Consider the following 20,523-nt stretch of genomic DNA (forward strand, 5'->3'; position numbering starts at 1 on the left):
GATGAGCTCTCAATCACTGCCTTCCTCTCACTGAGTGGCATTGAATGTCTGCACTTTAGACAATAACCCCTGCATGGCAGGACTTGTTAGGCATTGAGTGTATTTTTCCAGCATCCCCCGCCCCCTCCAGTCACATACACAGAAACAATGTTTATTGAATAAAGTTCTTTCTGAACTCTAAACATAATCCCTCCTGCAACAAACATAGCCTTCTCCTCTGGCTCTATATTTAGCAGGTGCAGGGTGGTTCTTCTGCAACCTCTTTGAAATAACTTTACACAGTCTGGAGGGTGGGGGTGTGCTTATAAGTGTTCAACTACCAGCTCTCCAGGAAGGAAGGAAGGAGGGAGGGAGGGAGGAAAGGAAGGGAGGGAGGGAGGGAGGGAGGAAGGAAAGAAGGAAGGGAGGGAGGGAGGAAGGAAAGAAGGAAGGGAGGGAGGAAGGAAGGAAGGAAGGAACGAAGGAAGGAAGGAAGGAAGGGGCTCATGATTTGTAGCATTTGCCAATTCCCATAGTGTAAACACTCCCACTATGATTGATGTCAAGAAGAAACAAAGGAAGAAAGAGAGAAAGAGAAAGAGAAAAAGAAAGAAAGAAAGAGAGAAAGAGAGAAAGAAAGAAAGAAAAGAAGGAAGGAAGGAAGGAAGGAAGGAAGGAATGAAGGAAGGAAGGAAGGAAGGAAGGAAGGGAGGGAGGGAGGGAGGGAGGGAGGGAGGGAGGGAGGGGCTCATGATTTGTAGCATTTGCCAATTCCCATAGTGTAAATACTCCCACTATGATTGATGTCAAGAAGAAAGAAAGGGCTGTGCGTGTTGACTCACGCCTGTAATCCCAGCACTTTGGGAGGCTGAGGCGGGTGGATCACGAGGTCAGGAGATCGAGACCATCCTGGCAAACATGGTGAAACCCCATCTCTACTAAAAACACAAAAAAAAATTAGCTGGGCACGGTGGTGGGCGCCTGTAGTCCCAGAACCTGGGAGGCGGTGGAGCTTGCAGGGAGTGGAGATCACGCCAATGCACTCCAGCCTGGGCGACAGAGTGAGACTCCGTCTCAAAAAAAAAAAAAAAAAAAAAAGAAAGAAAGGGAGAGAGAGAGAGAAAGAGAAAGAAAGAGAGAGAAAAAAAGAGAGAGAAAGAGAAAGAAGGAAGGAAGGAAGGAAGGAAGGAAGGAAGGAAGGAACAGAGGGACAAATAGAGGGCAGGCTCAGGATTTGTAGCATTTGCCCATTCCCATGGTGTAAATACTTCTACTATGGCGATGTCAAGCTACCAAAATGATGTCTCTGAACATCGGGCTAGAAACAGATGTGCATAATTGGCTCTTGCAAGCTACCGCAGGCTGTCCAGCACAGCATGTCCACTGCTGGGAGGTCATATTCATTATCCTTCTTAAATAATTTAGTTTTCCTCTCTGTCACTATCTCATTCTCTCACATGCCTCATGAAAACTTACTTTTTCTACTAGTGTTTATCCTTGAAGACTCAGGCCAGAGGTCATTCTTTGCAGAGCCTTCCTGACATGCCCAGCCCCTCCTAGAACAGCAAGCTGGATGCTGCTCTGTGCTGGCCCCACACTTTGCATAATACATGCCTGTGTGGATGGTGTGGAATAATTAACCGTTACTGGCCTGATTTTTTCTCACTAAATCTGTCAGACCTCTGAGTCTGTTTATTCGCCTCTGGAACTCCACATCCAGCAAAAAAGAAGTATTCAGTAAAAGCCTGAGGGAAGAAGAGGAGGCAGAGAGGAAGGAGGGAGGGAGAGAAAAAAATAAAGGAAGAATAAAGAACTTCTGGTTCTTCTTTTCATGTTTTGTTGCCATTTTGCAACCCAAGTTTCGCCCTGCTTCAAGTATTTCAAGTGACTAAGAGAAACATTGCCAGTTACATGGCATAAATCTTACCTTAACATATTCCTTACTTTCGAAACAATTTGACCTCCACGCCAGCTCTTTTAGCACTGAAGAGTCAGCCTCAGTGGGGCAGGGTATGAGGGAAATGAGAATGATGACAGAGGAGAAAAGGACCTGGAAAAAAATTGGTTCCCTGCAGGAGTGTATTCTGTTAAAATTGCATAAAGTTATGCACAGTAAGTTAATATCCACAGGGATTCACTCTGGGATATTCTGAATTACAAGGAGATGGGTCTCTTCTAGAGAGTGGTCAGCAGTAACTGGGAAGAGGTCTTTATGCCATGCTACTGAGCATCATAGAAACTATTAAATGCATAATTTCTCCCCAATACCATGTGAGTCATGGAGAGGACTGAACCTTCTCTGAGCAGAATGCACAAACATGGCAGCACTGGCAAATGCTACACACAAATGGAGGTGAAGGATGGGGCAGAACTATCAATTATCCTTTTACGGGCATCCAGCAGCTGGTGAGCTCACCCCAAATTGTAACTATCCAGGAGGGTCATAAAGTGAGAAGGCTCTTTACTCCTCCTCTGACAAAGGCAGGCGGGGGTGGGGCTGATGTGTGCTCTCTGGGATGAAATACAGTCCAGAACACATCGCTCTAAGTACATGACATAAATAACAACATTAAAGTCACTAACACCATTACCACAAGCCATAACAACAATTAATAACGCAAGCAAACAGAGTGCAGGACTGAAAGCCTGTCCCCCCTAAAACACTCTTTGATGTTTACTGGAGAAATCTGAGCCCTTAAGAGTTATCCAGTTTATCTGGTACCCAGCCTTCCAAGGCATGATCCTTAAATATGTCAGCATCTAAACGGGAAGAGAAAATTATTTGCACAGAAGTGAAAGTCGTGGCTCAGTAACATTCTTAATGTAAAAGTCAATGGGAAATACGTATAAACTCATGTGGATCTGAGTCTGGTGACCCAACTGAAACTCCTGAAGGGTTGGCAGGAGCAGGTGGTGTGTCATTTCCCAGCACCCACCACACATATGCTGAAAGAAGTGTGAGGACAAAGTTATTCAAGAGGGAAACCAGAGCAGGAAGATGGCGGCCTAATGGGGCAGAATCTCAAATGTGACTTCCAATTTCACAGATGGCTTTTTGACCCCTGAGTACATTAAGAGAGCAGTGAACAGAAGGATGGTGACATTCCCCCTAAAGATAATGTATGAAGTAGCTGTAAGACTTTGACTAAACATATTTTATTGAGTTAAAATATTACTGAGAGAGGCAATTCTATGGCTTTCCCAATAATGATATGAATAAAGCACTTCTAGATCCAAGAACCTAAAAAAGATGACAGCATATTAGTGAAGAGAGCTTGGACCATGGCTAACAAGAACTGAAGAGGAAGAAAAGAAGAAGAATGTTATAGAAGAAAATAAACAAATTTAACACATCTTTTAAGAAGGTTTATAAGACACAGGAATGAGATTTCTTTTAATGATATTTTGAGATGTTTTATCTGATTTACATTAATAAGGCTAGGTCCATTACCAAATTGACTCAACTACTAGCCCATTAAAGGAAGATGAAAATTCTAGATCAGTCTTAGGTATGATTTCCTGAGAGCATCTCAGGCAGTGAGTTTCACGCTGGGCTGGGTTTCTATTCCAGTGCAGGAAGGTGGATAAGGGCACACACATGTCTTGAGAGTGAAATTTGTCTTGTGTTGTTACCAGCTATACCGTAGACTTTTTGTAAAAAAAAAAAAAAAAAAAAAAAAAAAGGAGGCTATAGGTTGACTTTCTTCTGGAAACAGTGGTCTCTCTTCTACTCATCATGGTCTGTCTTCAAATTCATGTACATAGGAAATGGAGAACTTACAGTATGGCAAGATATCTTGACTTTAAGCCATTGAGATATCATTGTTAGTAAGTGGAATACTAAAAACGTAGATTTCTTTCAAAGCCTTCTCAACTAAGTACCTTCTGTCTCTCTCCTTATCTGCATTTGGTGGTCCATTTCCAGAGTTATTTCTGAATCTATAAAACTGCAGCTGACTTTTCTGCAACAACAGACAAGCCTGGCCACCATGGTCAAGGTCCCCAAAGATCCCAAGTGATGTTTTCTCTCTGTCCTAGATACACACGTAGATAGTTCAGACTCATCTTCTGAGGAGAAAGAAGATAGAAGCTCTCCTCCTAACGGGGTCTTTCATACTGAAAGAGACCATCTAGGTGGTGGAAAGAAGATGTTTGGACACCAGGAGAACAGAAATAAGACAGGAAAGAGCCATACCTGCTCCGATGACCTCTTCAATTTTCACAAAAGATACATCAATCTCCTTGGCGAACTCCCGGACAGCTTCGTTGGGATCCTCATAAGTGAAGGGGTCAATGTAGATCTTCATCCCTGGGGAGCCTTGTTGGAGGAGATAAGCAGGGTTAACATCCCAAAGAGGACACAGCTGTCATTCAGCACTGCTGATGTCCCCAACACTAAGGGCATTCCTGGGAGGAGCTCTCTTACACACCAGGCTGCAACCTTTCTCTGCCTCTCCTCCTCTTGCTGGGCTTCCCCATCTCCCTTCCTTCTGGGTCATTCTAGACTGATTCTCTGTCCTCTACTTCTCCTCCATATTTTCTTCTTTTTTTTTTTTTGAGCTTTTGATGAAATGTGGAGCAGATTACTTATAAGTGACAGATCAGGACCAGTTTCCACACCGGGCGCTCACAGAAGGCAAGGAAGCTGATTGATGCCAACCAAATGCATTAGCAGAAAAGTGGTGGTAAACTGGTAGGGTAGATATCAATATTTATCAACTTGACAACTTTCCTGAGTGGAGGCCACTGTTAAGGTTATAACTGACGGCTGTGGTGCAGGGCTGTAAGAGGGATGAGGATGGATTTTTTTTTACAAAGAAAGAAATTGCTGTTAGAAAAACCTGGAGATGGAAGTGCCAAGACGGTATACCAGAAAAGAAAATGTGAAGAGAAAAACTTAGAAAACACTAATAGAGAAAAGAGCAAAGTCTACATAGAAAAAATGAGGTGGTATGAAAGAAAAATGGTGATTGAATCTTCATGCCTTCGGACACACTGAAGTATGAAAAACAAATAAAATGGTGAATGAGAAATACATAAAGGAATATAGACCTTGTCACTGATATATACAGTGGCAAGATAAATAGGTGTGCATGGGGACAAAGTAGAGAATTGTCACTGCAGAAAAAATACATTCAAAAAGTAGAGGAGAGGGAACAAAAAAAGGAAATGGAACCCAAGAAACAAATGCATTCATTCACAATGTAATTTTTCAACACGTTTGATATGTCATTAGGCAAAGTACAGGAATTGTTTACATGGTGGTGGGTGGTGGAAAGGCTGAGGCTTCGAAAGTCAAATGACATGGTCCGGTATCACAGCCTTGGGAAGAGTAGGGGCTTTCCCTGCCAGGTACTGCTGTCTCATTCAAGAAACAGTCAGGTTAGCAGGGGCAAGCAGGCCTAAAAAAGCCACCCTGCAGGGTGCAGGGACTGGGGCACAAGGCTGAGGTTAGGCCTCAGGTTTCACGAGCTCCATTTTAGCACCTCCCTCCTCTTCATGTCCCCCACCCCTCACCACTGCAGCTTGTTCCCTGGTGACCCCCAGCTCTAGTTTTGACATTTTCCATCCAAAAATCTTCTGATGGCTCTATAGCTCCCCCAAAACTGGTGTTGCTTGGTCACCAATTCAGGCAAGGAATGGAAATACTAGAGTGTAATCCAAATGAAGACGGAAGATACAGCAAATCATTGAGGGAAATTTTTATTTTTATTTTTATTTATTTATTTATTTTTTGAGACAGAGTCTTGCTCTGTCGCCCAGGCTGGAGTGCAGTGGTGTGATCTTGGCTCACTGCAACCTCTGCCTCCTGGGTTCAAGCGATTCTTCTGCCTCAGCCTCTTGAGTAGCTGGGATTACAGGCGTGCACCACCACACCTGGCTAATTTTTGTATTTCTAGTAGAGATGGGGTTTCACTATCTTGGCCAGGCTGGTCTTGAACTCCTGACCTCGTGATCCACCTGCCTCGGCCTCCTAAAGTGCTGGGATTACAGGCGTGAGCCACTGTGCCTGGCCTGAAGGGATTATTTTTTAAGATAAGGAGGGCCGGGTATCCTGCCCAGAGGAACAGTTTTTTTCTGAAAGATGAGTTATTCCCAGTCACTTGTTTTAGGGTTGTTCACATCATTCCAGAAGGCTCCTTGAAAGCTTTGAGAGGACACTGACTTGGGAATATAGAGACTGAAATGTGGACAAAGCAAATTGAGAGATCCTCACCTTTATGTAGAATATTCTAGCCCCCAGGATGGGATATGACGGGTGTGTGTGTAGGAAGAGACTTCTGCTTTCATAACAGTGGACAAAGAGAAAAACAGAGATGGGGGTGCCAGGCCTTTCTCATTTGTTATAAAGAACAAGTGAAGAGTAAGAACAGACAAACCAGACTGGAAGCATATAGAGAACCCCGGTCAGCATCTCCAGGCCACCCCATCTTACCTTGGGTTCCCCCAGAAGCAGCCCTAGAGGCAAGATTTTTGAAAGTAAGTGGCTTATCTGGGTGGTGATCCCAAGAAGTACCTGAGATGAGAAAGGAAGCAAGACAGAGAAAGGAAGGCAGCCTGTAAGAGGTGGGTTCTCAAGCCACCGACCATGTGGGTCATTGAGCAAGCCTAATTCCCCTGAGATTTACATCTAAACAATGTCTAGGTTAGCACATGCTTCAGAGTTGGCCCACCTTGGGGTTGAGGGAGCTGTGATATTTCCACACAATTGGTCAGGGGCTGCTTGGCCTGTTGTACGGGTGGGCGGGGGAGGCTCCAGGGCCAGGGAAAGCAGTCAGGCAAAGCAACACTGATGCCGCAGGTGGAAGCCAGCTGATGTGCGACTGGCAGCAACAGATGCACTCAGAATGCAAAAGGGACAGCAGGTCAGTGTCAACAAGCTGTGACTTCTCCCAGATTGTGTGCTGTGATGAGAGGAGGTAAAGAGCCCAGATGCTAGGACCCAAAGGTAAGGTCAGGACCCCCAAACCTTTTACTAGCCCTGTGTAATGTGACAAGTCGGCACACATCTCTTAGCATGGTTTCCTCTGAGGTGGCTGTGAGATTAAAGAACATATTGCTGATGACATACCTAGCACGGTGCCTGATGTACAGTGATGACTCACTGACTGATAGACTTGTTATATCATCAGTAAATTGTAGGAAGTGTTTGGGGAGGTAGGAAGAGGAAGCAAGCGGAGGGTGGGCAGTGGGGGTTGTAAGCCGCTTAGGGTTATATTAGTTACTTTAAAAATAACTACCTTGTTATTTTAGATCAAAGGCTTTTGAACGATGTATGCTAAGCTGTCCTACAGGAACTCTTCCATGGAAACTAATTAAACAATCTAGAATATGCGGTAATGAATGGTTTGCAAGTAAAGACATACATAAGGATGAATGGGAAAGGATTCTGAGTTAATGAGTTTTACAGATATTGGCCCCAATCAGTTCAAGGAAGGAGCTATTCCCAGAAGGGAAAGGGCTCATCTCTTAATGATGCCAGGATTCTTTTGGGCCAGGAAGGTGCAAATAAGTACACACAAATGGAACAAAGTCTGCACTGTGAAGATGGGTGCACTTTACTGATGAAGAGAGATGTGCTGCTTTGCTAGCTTGTAGAATTAAGAAGCATGTGTGTGCGTGTGTGTGCACACACATATGTGATGTCGCAGCTGCTGTTCTGGGGCCATGGGCTTTGGTGTCACTGAGGTCTTTCACCAGAAGCCAAGTAGACTGCCTGGAGTAGTGATGCAATGTCAATTTAGAACATCTTAATGGCTGCATTTATGCAACCATTAGACTCAGTACTCATTTTCTCTGAAATTGAGGAAAGCATTGTCACATTGAAGAAGAGAAACTGAAAAAGTGAATCATTGGTCTAACAAATGGTTCAAACTCAATGACTTTCCCCTAAGGTCTGATAGGGAGGGCTGAGAAAGTGGCTTTGGTGTTGCTCCTCTGTGGGGGGCAGTAGTCTGTGTTCTAAATCGGGAGAGTGACTTGGTTGAGCACTCTCAACCCAGCACGTAAGGGCTCCCCCTGCATCCACCTCATCTCAGAATGACATATCTTCCTAGACCTCTCTCCTACAGTACAGTTAGCCTTTCCAAATCTTAGATGATGAGGGAAAAAAAAGTCTTTAGCTAGGCAGAACAGGTCATTTGTCTTTTGGCTCATTTTGTGTTTCTGCATAAATCCTCCATCAGCCTGTTCCTGCTCCCACTTGCCAGTGAGCAGTTTTTAATTATCAGGAAAATGGTGTTTAGTGCAATGAATCATCAGACAGTGAACAAGGAATTCAAGTCAGCTACAGAGTTGGGCACAGCCAAACATTTAGAGACAGGGCTCAGAAAACGTTCTCAGATTTGTGAGTGTTGGGGAAATATTATTAGTGGCGGTAATAATAATATCAGATGTAATATATCCCTATAACGTAAAGCATTTTATAGTAATCTGTACTATGCTTTATATTATCATTATTGCTAATATAAATATTGTTAATGTATTTATATTTTATAGTTTCCAATTATTTTCATCATAGGTTACATACCTGTGGCACAAAAATGTTATGTATGGATTAAACTGCTGATTATTAGTACCTCAAAAGAGAGAAGAATCTTTAATTTTGTGTTCTTTTAATTTATTAATTTCGATTAAAGATCTAATTTGCAGACATCTGTGTTCTTTGACCTAAAAATTCACTTATGCTATGGTTAAGATAAACTACAGCCTTAAAGGACCATAGTCTCAGGAGAATTACCAAATCTTAAACATGAACCAAGCCTTTAAATATATTAGGTTTGGGGAGAAATGATTTAGCCACTGTCCAGAACCTTGTCGCATGGAATGGAGTAGTTCTTGAAGTTCTTGAAGCAGAAGAAACTTCTGACCATTGTCAAAGACCCGCATCAGTAGATCAGGATGCTCTCAAAAGTGAAAAGGCTGGGACATGTCTCTGGGGATGTCGTAGACATGTAGAGTGTATCTGAAAAGTGGGGGAGACCCTTTACAAGTGCCAGGGTCTCAGGGAAGAGCAGAAGAGGGCTGGAAAGAGCCATTTTAAACAGTAGGTGATATTTGGGGATTGAAAGCTGGAGGGAGAGGAGTGAATGCTTCTATCCAGGCCTCTTGTGCATTCAGGAAGTACAAAATCAATACCATGGACATCTTAGTGGAGACCACGAATACCCACATGGCTCCAGGGGTGCCAGGAAAAACCTGGCACTTCCAAGCTGGTGGAGGATGCCTAGAATTCCACAGTATGGTTTCAGAGGTAGCGCATTAGGCTGTGTTTAGTCATTAATATTTTTATGTCCCAGCAGGTTTGAACAGGCCCATGAGAAAGTGTGGCTTTTTGTTCTTTATTCTGGATTCAAGGCAAACAATGTCATTTTTGTGACTCCCCTAAATTTGGTTCAGATATTTAAGCACAAGGGGTTTTACATGTTTGGAGATCTTTACATACAGGGACTTCATCCAATCTTCTGCCTCAGTATGTTGATCATCCCTTTTCCTCAACACTAATTAGGACTCCAAACCAGCACTGTGCTAAGAACTGTGGAAGCTATCGGCAAAACAAAGTTCACAAGGTTCTTTAGGCAATCAAGATATGAAATAACTGAACAGTGCTGGATCAGGAGCCCACATCTGGAAATGGGTTGCAAGTGCTGCAGAGACCAGAAAAGGCAGAGGCTATGGGTGCCAGTCTTCAGGGTCAGAATCCTGAAAACACCAGAACTCAGCTTGAGCCTGAAAGAACAAGTGCACATCGCATTGTAATGGAAAAGGCGAAGCCTGGAGTGTCGTGAGCCACAGCTAACGGAGCCCTGGCAGTGCATGAGTGGGGAGAGTGACACCAGCTTGAATGTGGAAGGAATCAGTGATAGTCAGAAGCATGAGAAGGCCTTGGTTACCAATAGAAGCATTAGGATTGATGTCATGGGACACACAGAGCTGACAATGGTTCCATCAGCAGGGGATGGATGTACTGAAAGTGGGGCATTGGGGGGCTCATTTTGCTGGCAAGCTGCAGCATTTGCAGGTAGTGTGGGGAAGGGGCTGGAGGTTGCAAAAATAGCTATGAGGTTGTTATTTAATGCTAATTCAGGTGTAAGATAACAGAGTTTTCAACTGGAGTGCTGCAACAAGAATGGCAGAAGAGACAAGACAAATTTCAAAGGAAGAAGTGGCTGCAGCTGATGAGCAGTCAGACATGGGGAATTAGGGAGGGACAAGATGAATCCAAGTCAATGCCAAGACTTCTAGAATCACATGGCACTATTAACCAGGTGAAGGACTTTTGGAAAGAAATCCTATTGTAAGAGGTGCTGGTACATATGGTTTTAGACTTTGGATGTACAAATGAAATATGCAGGTGCTTAGAAGCTGGTCAGAAAACTCGAACTGAAAACAGAGTCAGAAGAGTGGAACTGGAGTTGTGGGTTTGGGAGGCACATGGGTCATAGCTGAAAGGCTGGACACTGGGCAGTTTCTTGGAGTAAACCTACTAGTGAAGGCTGAAGAGCACTAGAAATAGTTTGCCCCAGCTACCTCTGAGGGTTAAGACCAGGACAATGGGTGGTCGTCTTTTTCCATGAGAGCAGGGATCATGGGTGCCCAGCCAGTGCTTGAGGAAGAATCCAGGAGAGGACCCTCAGGGCAGACAAGGCAGGCTGGAAAAGCAGTGGGTGGGAGGAGGACCTTCCTGACACGTTGTGTTTGGGGGTTTTACCACATTTTTGGGATTTGCTCCAAAAACCAGTTATTGCTGAACATCTATCTCCCAAAGAAGAAAAGTAGACCATAGCTGCTTCCTCTTGAGGAAAGTATTTCAGAAAAAAAGCTTAACTTCTCTCTGCTTTGTGGGTATCAATGACCGGGACAGGCAGGTACTTCCCAGCAAGGCCCACTGATTCTAGGTCACTGAGGAGTTGTTGGGAAGCTGAGGGCAAAAGCTGATGATCTCAGGACCAAAAGAGTTCACATAGTTTCTTGAGTCTCTGGCTTAGAGCCAACAGCAGACACATGGGTGAATCTAGCTCATAAAATTTATTTGCCATTTAATAAGCCCCCACTGTAAACTCAGCCACCTTTAGTACCAAGGAGGCTTTCCTCCTCTCCCAATAAGTCTTCATTTACTCTTCTCAGTGACTAATGCTCTGGTTACCCTCCAGAAGAGGGACCCAAAATTGCTAGTCTGTCTCCTTCCTCCAGGGACACACCTGACCTGTACTTTGGTTCCCGAGATGATTTCTTCTGGGCTACATGCTGTGTCCCTTGCAATTCTGAAATACAGGCACCACCCAGAATCCAGAAACTGGGCGTGGAATCTTGGAACTAGACATGTTTCTGGGTGTAATTTCATCCAACATCCTGTCTAAAGCAGAAATCTTCTCTCTAGCATCCTTTACTGACAGCTCTCTAGTCTCTGCTTGAATAGGAACAGAGAACTCACACCTCCCTGCAAGGCAGACTGCCTCTTTGCTGGACAGCTCTAGTGAGGAAGCAGTGCACTTACAATGAATAAATCTGGCCTACTTTGATATTTCACTTGACGGTGCCATTTAATCTCATGAAGCCAACAACATCTTTCTTTTGCCATAATGCCATTACACTGGATGGTGACTTCCATGTCCCTGCCTGGGTGTCTGCAGCACTGAACAATGGCATTTCCAAGTCTCTTTGATAGCAGATCGGAACTTGCCACTGCTCCACAAGCAAGTTGCTCTCTTCTGGACAGGCACTTTGCAGACAATGTCCTTCTTGAAATAGGATCCCAGAACTAACATCACTCTAGATGTGTTCTTACCACAGTATCTTCCCACACAGAAGATACTGTTTATATATCACCTTTTCTGATCTGAACCCTAATCGAGACCACAGAGTCAGACAGATCTGAATTTTAAACCTTGTTTTGCAAATCATTAATTCCAAGACTCTCAACAGGTGACTTGTTCTCTCTGAGGCTTTGTTTCTTCATATGCAAAATGAACCTCATGGGGCTGTTAGGAGGATGAAACTAGTTAATATATGTAAAGTGGTTAACACAGTAAGTGTGCAATACTGGTGGTTATTAGTATTATACTGCATCAATAACATTGCTTGGATTTTTATCAGCTATATATCACTGATATTAAGAATGTGGTCAACTAAATCATCTTTTTCACACAAATAAACAGCAAGTTAGGTCTCCTATTTGCACTGCTTTATTTTTGTTTTAACCTAAACACTAGATTCCAGATTTATCCTGCTAACATTTTGTCTTACAGATTTCAAATTAGCATTCAAAGCTGTTGGATAGTTCTGAATTTTGATTCATCTTCTCTGGTGTTAGTTATGCTCTCCAACTGTTACCTACACACTGGATAAGCTTCCCTATGCTTGCACCTGAGTCATGAATTTAAAAAACAATCAAACAAACAAGAGATTGAATAGGACAAGGACCAAAATAACACAAGGGACTTCCTTCCTGGCTGACAGAGTCACTAACCTACTTTCTTTTGGTAGGAAGACAAGCTCGGTATCCACTTAAAAATGCTTTCCCTTAGGAGACCATAAAATATTTTTGCCAAAATAAAAATTCACTCCATCTGCAATTCCTCTTGAATTTACTAAAGGTATAACCTTGGTAAATTAGATGAGGCCCTTATACTTTTTTCTTAATGAACCTTTGGGGGTTCCCAGTGATCACTGAATTCAAGTTTAAATGCCCAGAACCCATCTGCTTAATCGTCTCTCCAAATGTTTGGCAGGGATCAAGTTCAGACTCCTGTTCTGTAATCTCTGTGCTCTGCCCTCTTACCCTATGTGAAAACTAGGGTGTCTGTCAATCTAAAGTCTTTGGGCACATACCCCATTTATTTGTGCTTTTCCCAAAGTTCACCAACAGTGCTGTAATGTTATTTACAGTTGCCTGCATACAGATGTGAGTCTGTCAGGGCCGCTTTCTGAAAGCTCTCGACCCTAAACCGCTTAACAAGTTCTCATCTTCCACTCTCCCTACCCCCACACATTCCACCCAACTCAGAAATCAGGGAGGTGTCAGCCTCTACGAAGTATGTAGTAATCTTATCCTTGTAAATACCTTTTAGATTCTACATTTCCCAAATGTAGAATCAACTGGAACTTTTCTCAAGATAGATTCCCAAACTTATCTTGCCTACCTAGATCATCCAGGTGGCCACCTGGACTGCCTAAATCATCCCACCCAGTCAATTGTTAGTCAGCCAGCACCTACTGAGAACTGGCCCACTAAAACCATGAAACAAACTGTCTTTCTGCCTCTTCCAGGACTCGGAAAGCCACATTCCCACCCTCCCACCCTTAAACATGCATGACAGGCTCAGAGGAAGAGCATCCAGCACCACACCCAGCACATCTTCTCTTCCAGCCTGCTTTCCAGCTATTCTCTTTCCACTCAATTCCAAATTCCCTTTACATTCCTGTTCACTGGGCTCCCGGCTCTGAGGAGGAACATAAACCAGTGCCCTAGAAGCCACATTATGTTCTCAGGTTTAGCAGATCTGCCATGTCTCAACTAGCTAGAGAAGGTATTCTGTTTGCAAACATTTCTGTCATTTCTTCTTCAGCCTTTGCATCAGTTTTAAAGGGAGGTCTGGGAGGGGAGGGGCTGCCAGCCTCTCTGTAGTGTCCTGTGCTCTGCCTGCAGGCAAGAGAGGCAGGGGCTTGCTCAGACATTAATGAACAAGCTGGGGAGCTGCTGGTTTTCTGTTACTCCCCAGTCGGGAAGATCTCAGAGCTCCAAATTGCTGTCTGCATCCCCCAGAAGTTCATGCCTGTGGATGGTCCAGGTATAATTATGTGCACACATTCTGATCAGACATTATCAATCTTTCTGCCTCCTGCAGTGGGATTCAGAGTGGGGAGCCACCAAACACCAACTTGGACAGCTGGGATTAGTCCTGGAGCTGTTCCTCATAATCAGGCTGTGGAAAGAGCATGGGCTCTGCAGCCAGGCTTAGAGGGTGTGCAGTCTGCCTCTGCTACTTAGTCATGTGCCCTAGATAAGTCACTTAACCTTCCTAGATTAGTTCATTTCTCTTAGAGTGGTTGTGAAGGTTCAATGAGTTTAAGAGAGCTACCAGAATAAAACTCCCAATGCTGAGAGTTCCCTAACCCATTACTTCTACCCCTACGCCCTCTTTGGCCAGGCCCTCCCTCCATCAGAGCCTTCCATTTCCCCTTCTGTTATATGTGTGCTGAGCCATCCGCCAGCTCTACACTCCTTTGACCATGATTCTCCAACAGTAATAGCTTTAGTCAGGGAGATGGATACTCACAGGAGTAAATGCACAAATGCAATTCAACACAAGAGACTGAGTTCAGAGAACTTGGGTGCAAAGAGGAGCCAGGTGCCCAGGGTTGGATCAAAAGAGAATAGTTATGAATAGAGGGAAAGGACAAGATTTATAAAAGGCAAACCAAATTAAAAAGAGGACAACTTCTAAGGAAGCCAAGGGAGTGAACCCAGACCCACAAAAAACCCTGCATCCATCCTGAGTCCCAGGAATGGCGACTATGCAACTGGCCAACAATGTTCCTTCAGCTGTCCTCTCTTGTTCCAGCAAGGCCACTATTACTGCAGACTGAGGACTGGTTTTTCTATGGATCTCAGGAACCAGTAGAATCTTCCTCTGTTGGTCTGAGAGGTGACAGAGTCCCCCAGAAGGTGGCTGTGAGCATTTTGGAAGCACGCTTTTGTGCACATGGGCACCATGTGATGGCCTGGCATAGCTACTCCTTGAGAGTAGGAGAACAGGCAGATCTCAGGTTGCAGCAGCCGAAAGGGCAAAAAGTTCCACCCTGCTCGATGTTTGGAGACCCTCTGTACCCCACCCAAGGGGTGAAGCCAAGATTTGGCTTGCATGCTTTCGTAAAGGGAGCTCTCGCCTAAGGCATCCTAAGGCATCTTTGGCTATCTCTAGACTTCGAAGTGAGAGTCCTCCTTTTGAACCTAATGTTGTATCTTTATGGTCCTGGCTCCGCTTTCAGGCTGACATGACCACCTCTAAATGTTTCATCCACAGCATTCACAGGATACCAGATCTGAAATGGACCTTACAGTGGCTCATGATGAAAAGGAGTCAGCCCTGAGCAAGAGTTAGGGAAGCAATGTCAGGATCCTGAGGCAGAGGCAGGGAAGCAGGGAGACGAAGGTCGCCCTTGAGGAAATCCTGAGGCACCCTGGTGGGTACACCATCACTTGAGAATCACAGGTACAAGCAAAGTCCCTGTTATCCAGCTGACGAAGGTAAGGCCCTGCCTGGAAGGGCTAATGCACAGGCCAACATAAATAGAAGCATCCTGTAGATTATGCAGCAAGGCACACAGTCAGGCCATAGGAAAAGAAAGAGAACACAGTAGGGTTGATCCCTCTGAAATCAGTGACAATGGAGGCCTAGGGTGGCCCAGGGAGAGAAAGAAAGAGGAATAAGCAGGACTCTGAATATAGCAGGAGCTGTGCCTGTGGCCTAGAGGGGTCCCCCCATTTGGGCTGCTGATGGTGGGGGCTGCCCTGGGATATTGTGGGAAAGCAGTGGTGCCAGTCAGGAACCCACAGCTCCCTCCAGCAATAAGTGCCCTGGGCAGCAGCCCAGCTGCCAGGGGCTTGGGCCTCTGCAAACCCTTGGCAAGGTCTTGATCTTAGATTGAAAGCCACATCTACGAAGTGCCCTTTGTACAGCCCGAGTCAGCACTGGCCACATTAGAACACAAGCTCCTTCATGGTGCAGCTGCTTCTGTGAACATCCTGGCATCACTTTCCTGCCTTGGGTAACCTTGGAGAAGCAGCAGTCTGGTCCATGAGAACTTTGGCCTGGGAGTCCATGTTCGCCCCCAGAAGAACCCCCGTGTGGAGGCAGGCTTGGCATGTAGGTACCTGGGAGGTCTGTTTTCCACTCTTATTGCTGAGAGAACAGGAAGCACTGGCCTTACATTGCAACAAGGGGGTTGAGGTGAGACGAGGCTCACAGAAGAAGCCTTGACAGAGCATAGCACACAGTGCTGGGACAGATTTCTGAGGGCATCTGTCAAATTCAAAAGGAGTTATTTAGAAACAGAATGTGTCTGCTGTAAGGATCTGAGAATTCTGTTTTCTGGAGGCAAGAGGGTGGCCCAACTGACCTAGTGAGACCTTTCTCAGATCCTGCAATGCCGTCATTATACAGATGAGAAAATGAGTCTGATAGAGAACTTTATGTTGCACATTGGTGAAAAGAAATTTTAGTTATAAAGATATAAATATAGGTTTGTAAAAGAGAGGGGAGGAGGATAATGAGTGAGAAAAACTTTTAAAGATACTGCTTAAAGGAAAACACTTGGGAGATATCCCAGCACTTTGGCCTCTTGGGCTCTGCTATCTTTTTAATTCCCTACATTCATGTTCTATGGCTTATCTGTGAATTTGGTTAACACATTCCCCAGCCACTCAATTGGATAAGATAAGGCAGAAGATGTTAATAGAGAGCCCTCCATCTTTTCCCACTGAGTCTGATTTGAGGATTCATTGACTTGCTAAACCCAATCTTTTCCCTGCATTCTGTGTCCTATATGGGCTTATCAACACAGACAATAATCTACCCACCAGGCATCCAGTGAGTACCCACGACAGGTAGACGGCAGATGGGAGGGCAGCCTGTTGCCCCTGGGAACCTGCAGAAAGGTGGCCAAGGCACTGGGGCTGAGAGGGAACTTGCCACCGGGACCAGCCAGTCTGGCTATAAAGAGCACTCTGAGCATTAGCCCAGAGGCCTGTGGGGGTTAGACACTGGGTGTCTGCTTTCTACTTACCTCGGCCTGTGCTGTAATGCTGGAGCTTATCGCTGTACACAGCCTCTTTGCTATAAGCCCGTTTCCTGCGGATACAAAGAGGTGCTCGCTCAGCCACAGGACACACCCACCACTCTGTTCCAGGTACCTCCATCTAGGCCCCAGTCCAGATGGGGGCTCACCCGGGACATCTCCCAGGATTGGGGACTGGGCAACCCTCACTTCAGCCCTCCTGCTGCAGTTAGAGCTCTGGTTGATCACACCTCACCCCTGTGGGCAGATGGGTCTGCTTTCCAGTCAAGGGTTACAGAAGCCCAGTGGGGCTGTGGGACCCCATTTAGAGGGCAGAGCTGATGAGGGCAGAGGCAAAGAGGATGCCCATCAGCACTTAAGCTACATTGCAGAACTGCTTGGGAGGGAGCCAACTACAGGGGTTTGCATGGCAGAATCTGGGCTAACCACTGAAGGCAGTAGCAGCAGTATTAAAAATTCACAAGGCTTTCAGGGCTAGCTCTTCTGCAGAACTCAGAGTTTCCCCTTCCTCTTCATCTTCTCTCCTGCCAGTCTGCCTCCCTCTTGCTGGCTGCTGAGAGCCTGAGCTCTCTAACTGGAGGATGGGCTGTGCACAGGCTTGATGCTCCAGTGGGTCAAAGGCAATTTTGTAACTGTCACTCTGAAAAGCCATTGTGTGTAAGGGGGGCTAAAAGTCTTCGTTAAAATGAGGTTTGAGGATGGATACTGTTTACTCATAGCCTTGCCCAGCTCTCATACAATTTTTTTTTTCCCAGCTAAATAAATATCTGAAGAATTCTAGGCTGCTCTTGGATTGAGATGGAGTGATGATTGTGGTCGTGAATGGTCACACCCTATCTGATCCACACAGCCCGGGAAAGGGCATATGGAGAGGGGCTCTCTGGGTCCAAGGAGAACAAGTGAGAGTGGAGGACCTACCTGCTACAGACGATAGAGATGGCCACCAAGGACACAACGAACACGACGCCGGCCGCTGCCGAGCCAGCAATCAGGGGCAGCTGTTCCCTCAGCTCTGACTTGTAATCATCTAGGTGAGAAAGAGGCATTAGAATCCTTCCCATGCGCCCTTTGCATACAGCTGATACTCAGTGCACGATACCAAACACATGATCTAAATACACATATATGTAGAGGACAGTGTCTATGTGTCAGAGCTGTAAGTCTAACCAAAACAAACAGCAATTTTTAAGTTATAAATAAACAAAAACAACCGTAAACAAAGGACAATGAAAACAAAACAGCCGTGACAGAATCTGGGAACTACAGCTGATGACATTCCTGGAGCAGAGATGACTCCCAATCTATATTCCCTCAATTGGAAGGTCTCTCAAAGAACTGTCAGCCATGTTAAGGACATTCCAATGAAGGGGACTTATCTAAATGAAAACCACTGCTGAAATATCTTCTAAAGCATGAAGTTATGAAATGGCGCAGAGTCAACAGATTCATTGAGCAGATATTTAAAGAGTATCTGCAGTCAGCCAGCACTACCCCCAGGCACTGTGGAGGATGAAGAAATGCCTGAGAAATGAATGGCCCAGCACTCTGAGTTCCCACTCAAGAAGAAAATGATCAAGACTTCTGCCAAATGTTAGAACCATGCTGAATTATGCAGTGGAATGGGAAGCCTATGGGTCATAGAGGCAGACAGAGCTCACCTAAATCCTGGTGTTACTATGTGTAAGCTTTGTGATATTGGACACGTGATTTAGTCTTTCTGACCCTCAGACTGTTGAGAAAAACCAAATCATATGAAGCACATTTCACCCTGTCTGCTCTATCATGGGTGTCCTAAATACTACATCTCTTTTCTTTAATCTATACAAATCATTGTGCCCAACTGGCTAGTATTAGTATTGTCCTAGTTATGCTTTCACTGGTGTTTGAAAGAACTATTATCTAATGTTCAGGACCTAGGCATATGGAAGTCAAGCTATTTATATTCTATTACAATTAGAGTTGCCAGCTATAGCAAATACGAATGTAGGACTGCCAATCACATTTGAATTTCTGATAAACAATGAATAAGGTTTTAGTATAAGTATGCCTGAAATATTGCTTGGGAGATACTTACACTAAAACACTATTTTTGTTTGTCTGAAATTCAAATTTAACTGTTCATCTTATATTTTATCTAGCAACCCTAATGACAATACTACTTTTTTTTTTTTTTAGACAGTCTTGCTCTGTCGTCCAGGCTGGAGCGCAGTGGCACAAACTTGGCTCACTGTAACCTCCACCTCCCTAGTTTAAGCAATTCTCGTGTCTCAGCCTCCCGAGTAGCTGGAATTACAGGCACACGCCACCATACCCAGCTACTTTTTATATTTTTAGTAGAGGTGGGGTTTCACCATGTTGGCCAGGCTGGTATTGAACTCCTGACCTTAAGTGATCCATCCACCCGCCTCCAGCCTCCCAAAGTGCTGGGATTACAGGTGTGAGCCACCATGTCCAGCCGATAATACTTCTTAAAGTGAGGTTCCCCATGAGCTATCAGAATTACCTGAGCCTGACTGTTACACATGCCTATTTCCAGACCCCTCCTCAGATCTACTGAATAAGAACCTCTGGGTGAAGAGGAGGGTATCTGCATATTTAACAAACAGTCCAGGTGATTCTAATGTTCCCCAATGTTTGAGAACTATCCTTCAACCATGTTGGCGAAAAAGGTTTCTAAGAACAAGGATATTGGTTCTTGAAGCCTCCCACTCTCTAGAATTTTAAAGATGGAAGTCAATTTTAAAGACTGAAGGTAAATTTTCAGTTGCCCTCAGCTGAGAGCTTTCTGTAATATGTATATTTGCTTTCTGTAATATGTGTATTTAAAATATAAATTTGGCAATAGAAAAATACACAGGGAACCACAATGAAGCCTCCTTAACAACGTCTTTATAAATTAAAAACTTCATAATGTAATATGAAACTTGAATGATTTTTAAAAAATTAGGCAGCTATGTCAAAGATCAGAACAGTGTAGCTAAGAGCAGCCCAGGGCCATAGTGGGTCTGCCCTGTGTGGAGGTCACCAGCCCAAAGTGTGGCCATTGACTCTGGGTGGGATTCCACAGGTCCTCCCTGCCCCAATGACCCTATCACCAATCAACCTTTTGACTACCTTTGCTCTGCAGACAGGCCTGCTTTCCCAGTGAACATAATCAGTACCCATGTGTGAACCTCAGTCGTTAAGATAAATACTCCCAAATTTGGCCACTTACCAGAACACTCTTACCTCTAGCCCCTCTTGGGTTTGCAACACTTAACTGCCAAATGTAAAAGAAATAGCCTTCTTGGGAGAAATTTGTTACTTCTTGATTTGTCTAGTAGAATTGCCAAGAGACCAGCACTCAGAGCATTTTGAGTTTTGGGCTTTTAATTCTGTGTACCTCCTGATGCCAGAGTGCCTATAAATCTAGACAGTAAGTGAGGTGCAAAGTGGGGGACAGAGTCCTTAAGGAAAAAGAAGACAGTCTGTGTTCTTTTCATACCAGTAGCCTCATTAACCTGAATTAACTGGCTTACCTCTCTACCCCATCTCACCATCCTCAAAATATAAGAGAAAGTTCACCTCAAATAAACTTAAAATAGTTGCAAACTCCAATCCTACAGGGGCCAGATGGTTCATATCAAAGCATCCAGGTTAGAAATATTGGGAAGTGGTGGGTAACATATGGAGACAGCTGCCTCTCAACTTTAAGGCAAGGTCCTCACTCCAGAGTGCTCATGAGCATTTGCTTTTCTTATAATT

The 20,523-nt window shown here is 44.6% G+C and overlaps 1 protein-coding gene across 1 annotated transcript in view; it reads right to left on the reverse strand.

Moving 5' to 3' along the window:
- EPHB1 (EPH receptor B1) overlaps nucleotides 1–20,523 on the reverse strand; it is a 444,507-nt gene that overhangs the window by 69,292 nt on the left and 354,692 nt on the right. The window contains exons 8-10 of the mRNA XM_025377642.1: nucleotides 17,698–17,806; nucleotides 16,768–16,832; nucleotides 4,175–4,297 (exon numbers count right to left, since the gene is read on the reverse strand). Coding sequence (XP_025233427.1) covers nucleotides 4,175–4,297; nucleotides 16,768–16,832; nucleotides 17,698–17,806 — 297 coding nt within the window. The remainder of the gene's footprint in view (nucleotides 1–4,174; nucleotides 4,298–16,767; nucleotides 16,833–17,697; nucleotides 17,807–20,523) is intronic.

The sequence above is a fragment of the Theropithecus gelada genome, chromosome 2 (assembly GCF_003255815.1).
Source record: "Theropithecus gelada isolate Dixy chromosome 2, Tgel_1.0, whole genome shotgun sequence".
NCBI classification, from domain to species: domain Eukaryota; kingdom Metazoa; phylum Chordata; class Mammalia; order Primates; family Cercopithecidae; genus Theropithecus; species Theropithecus gelada.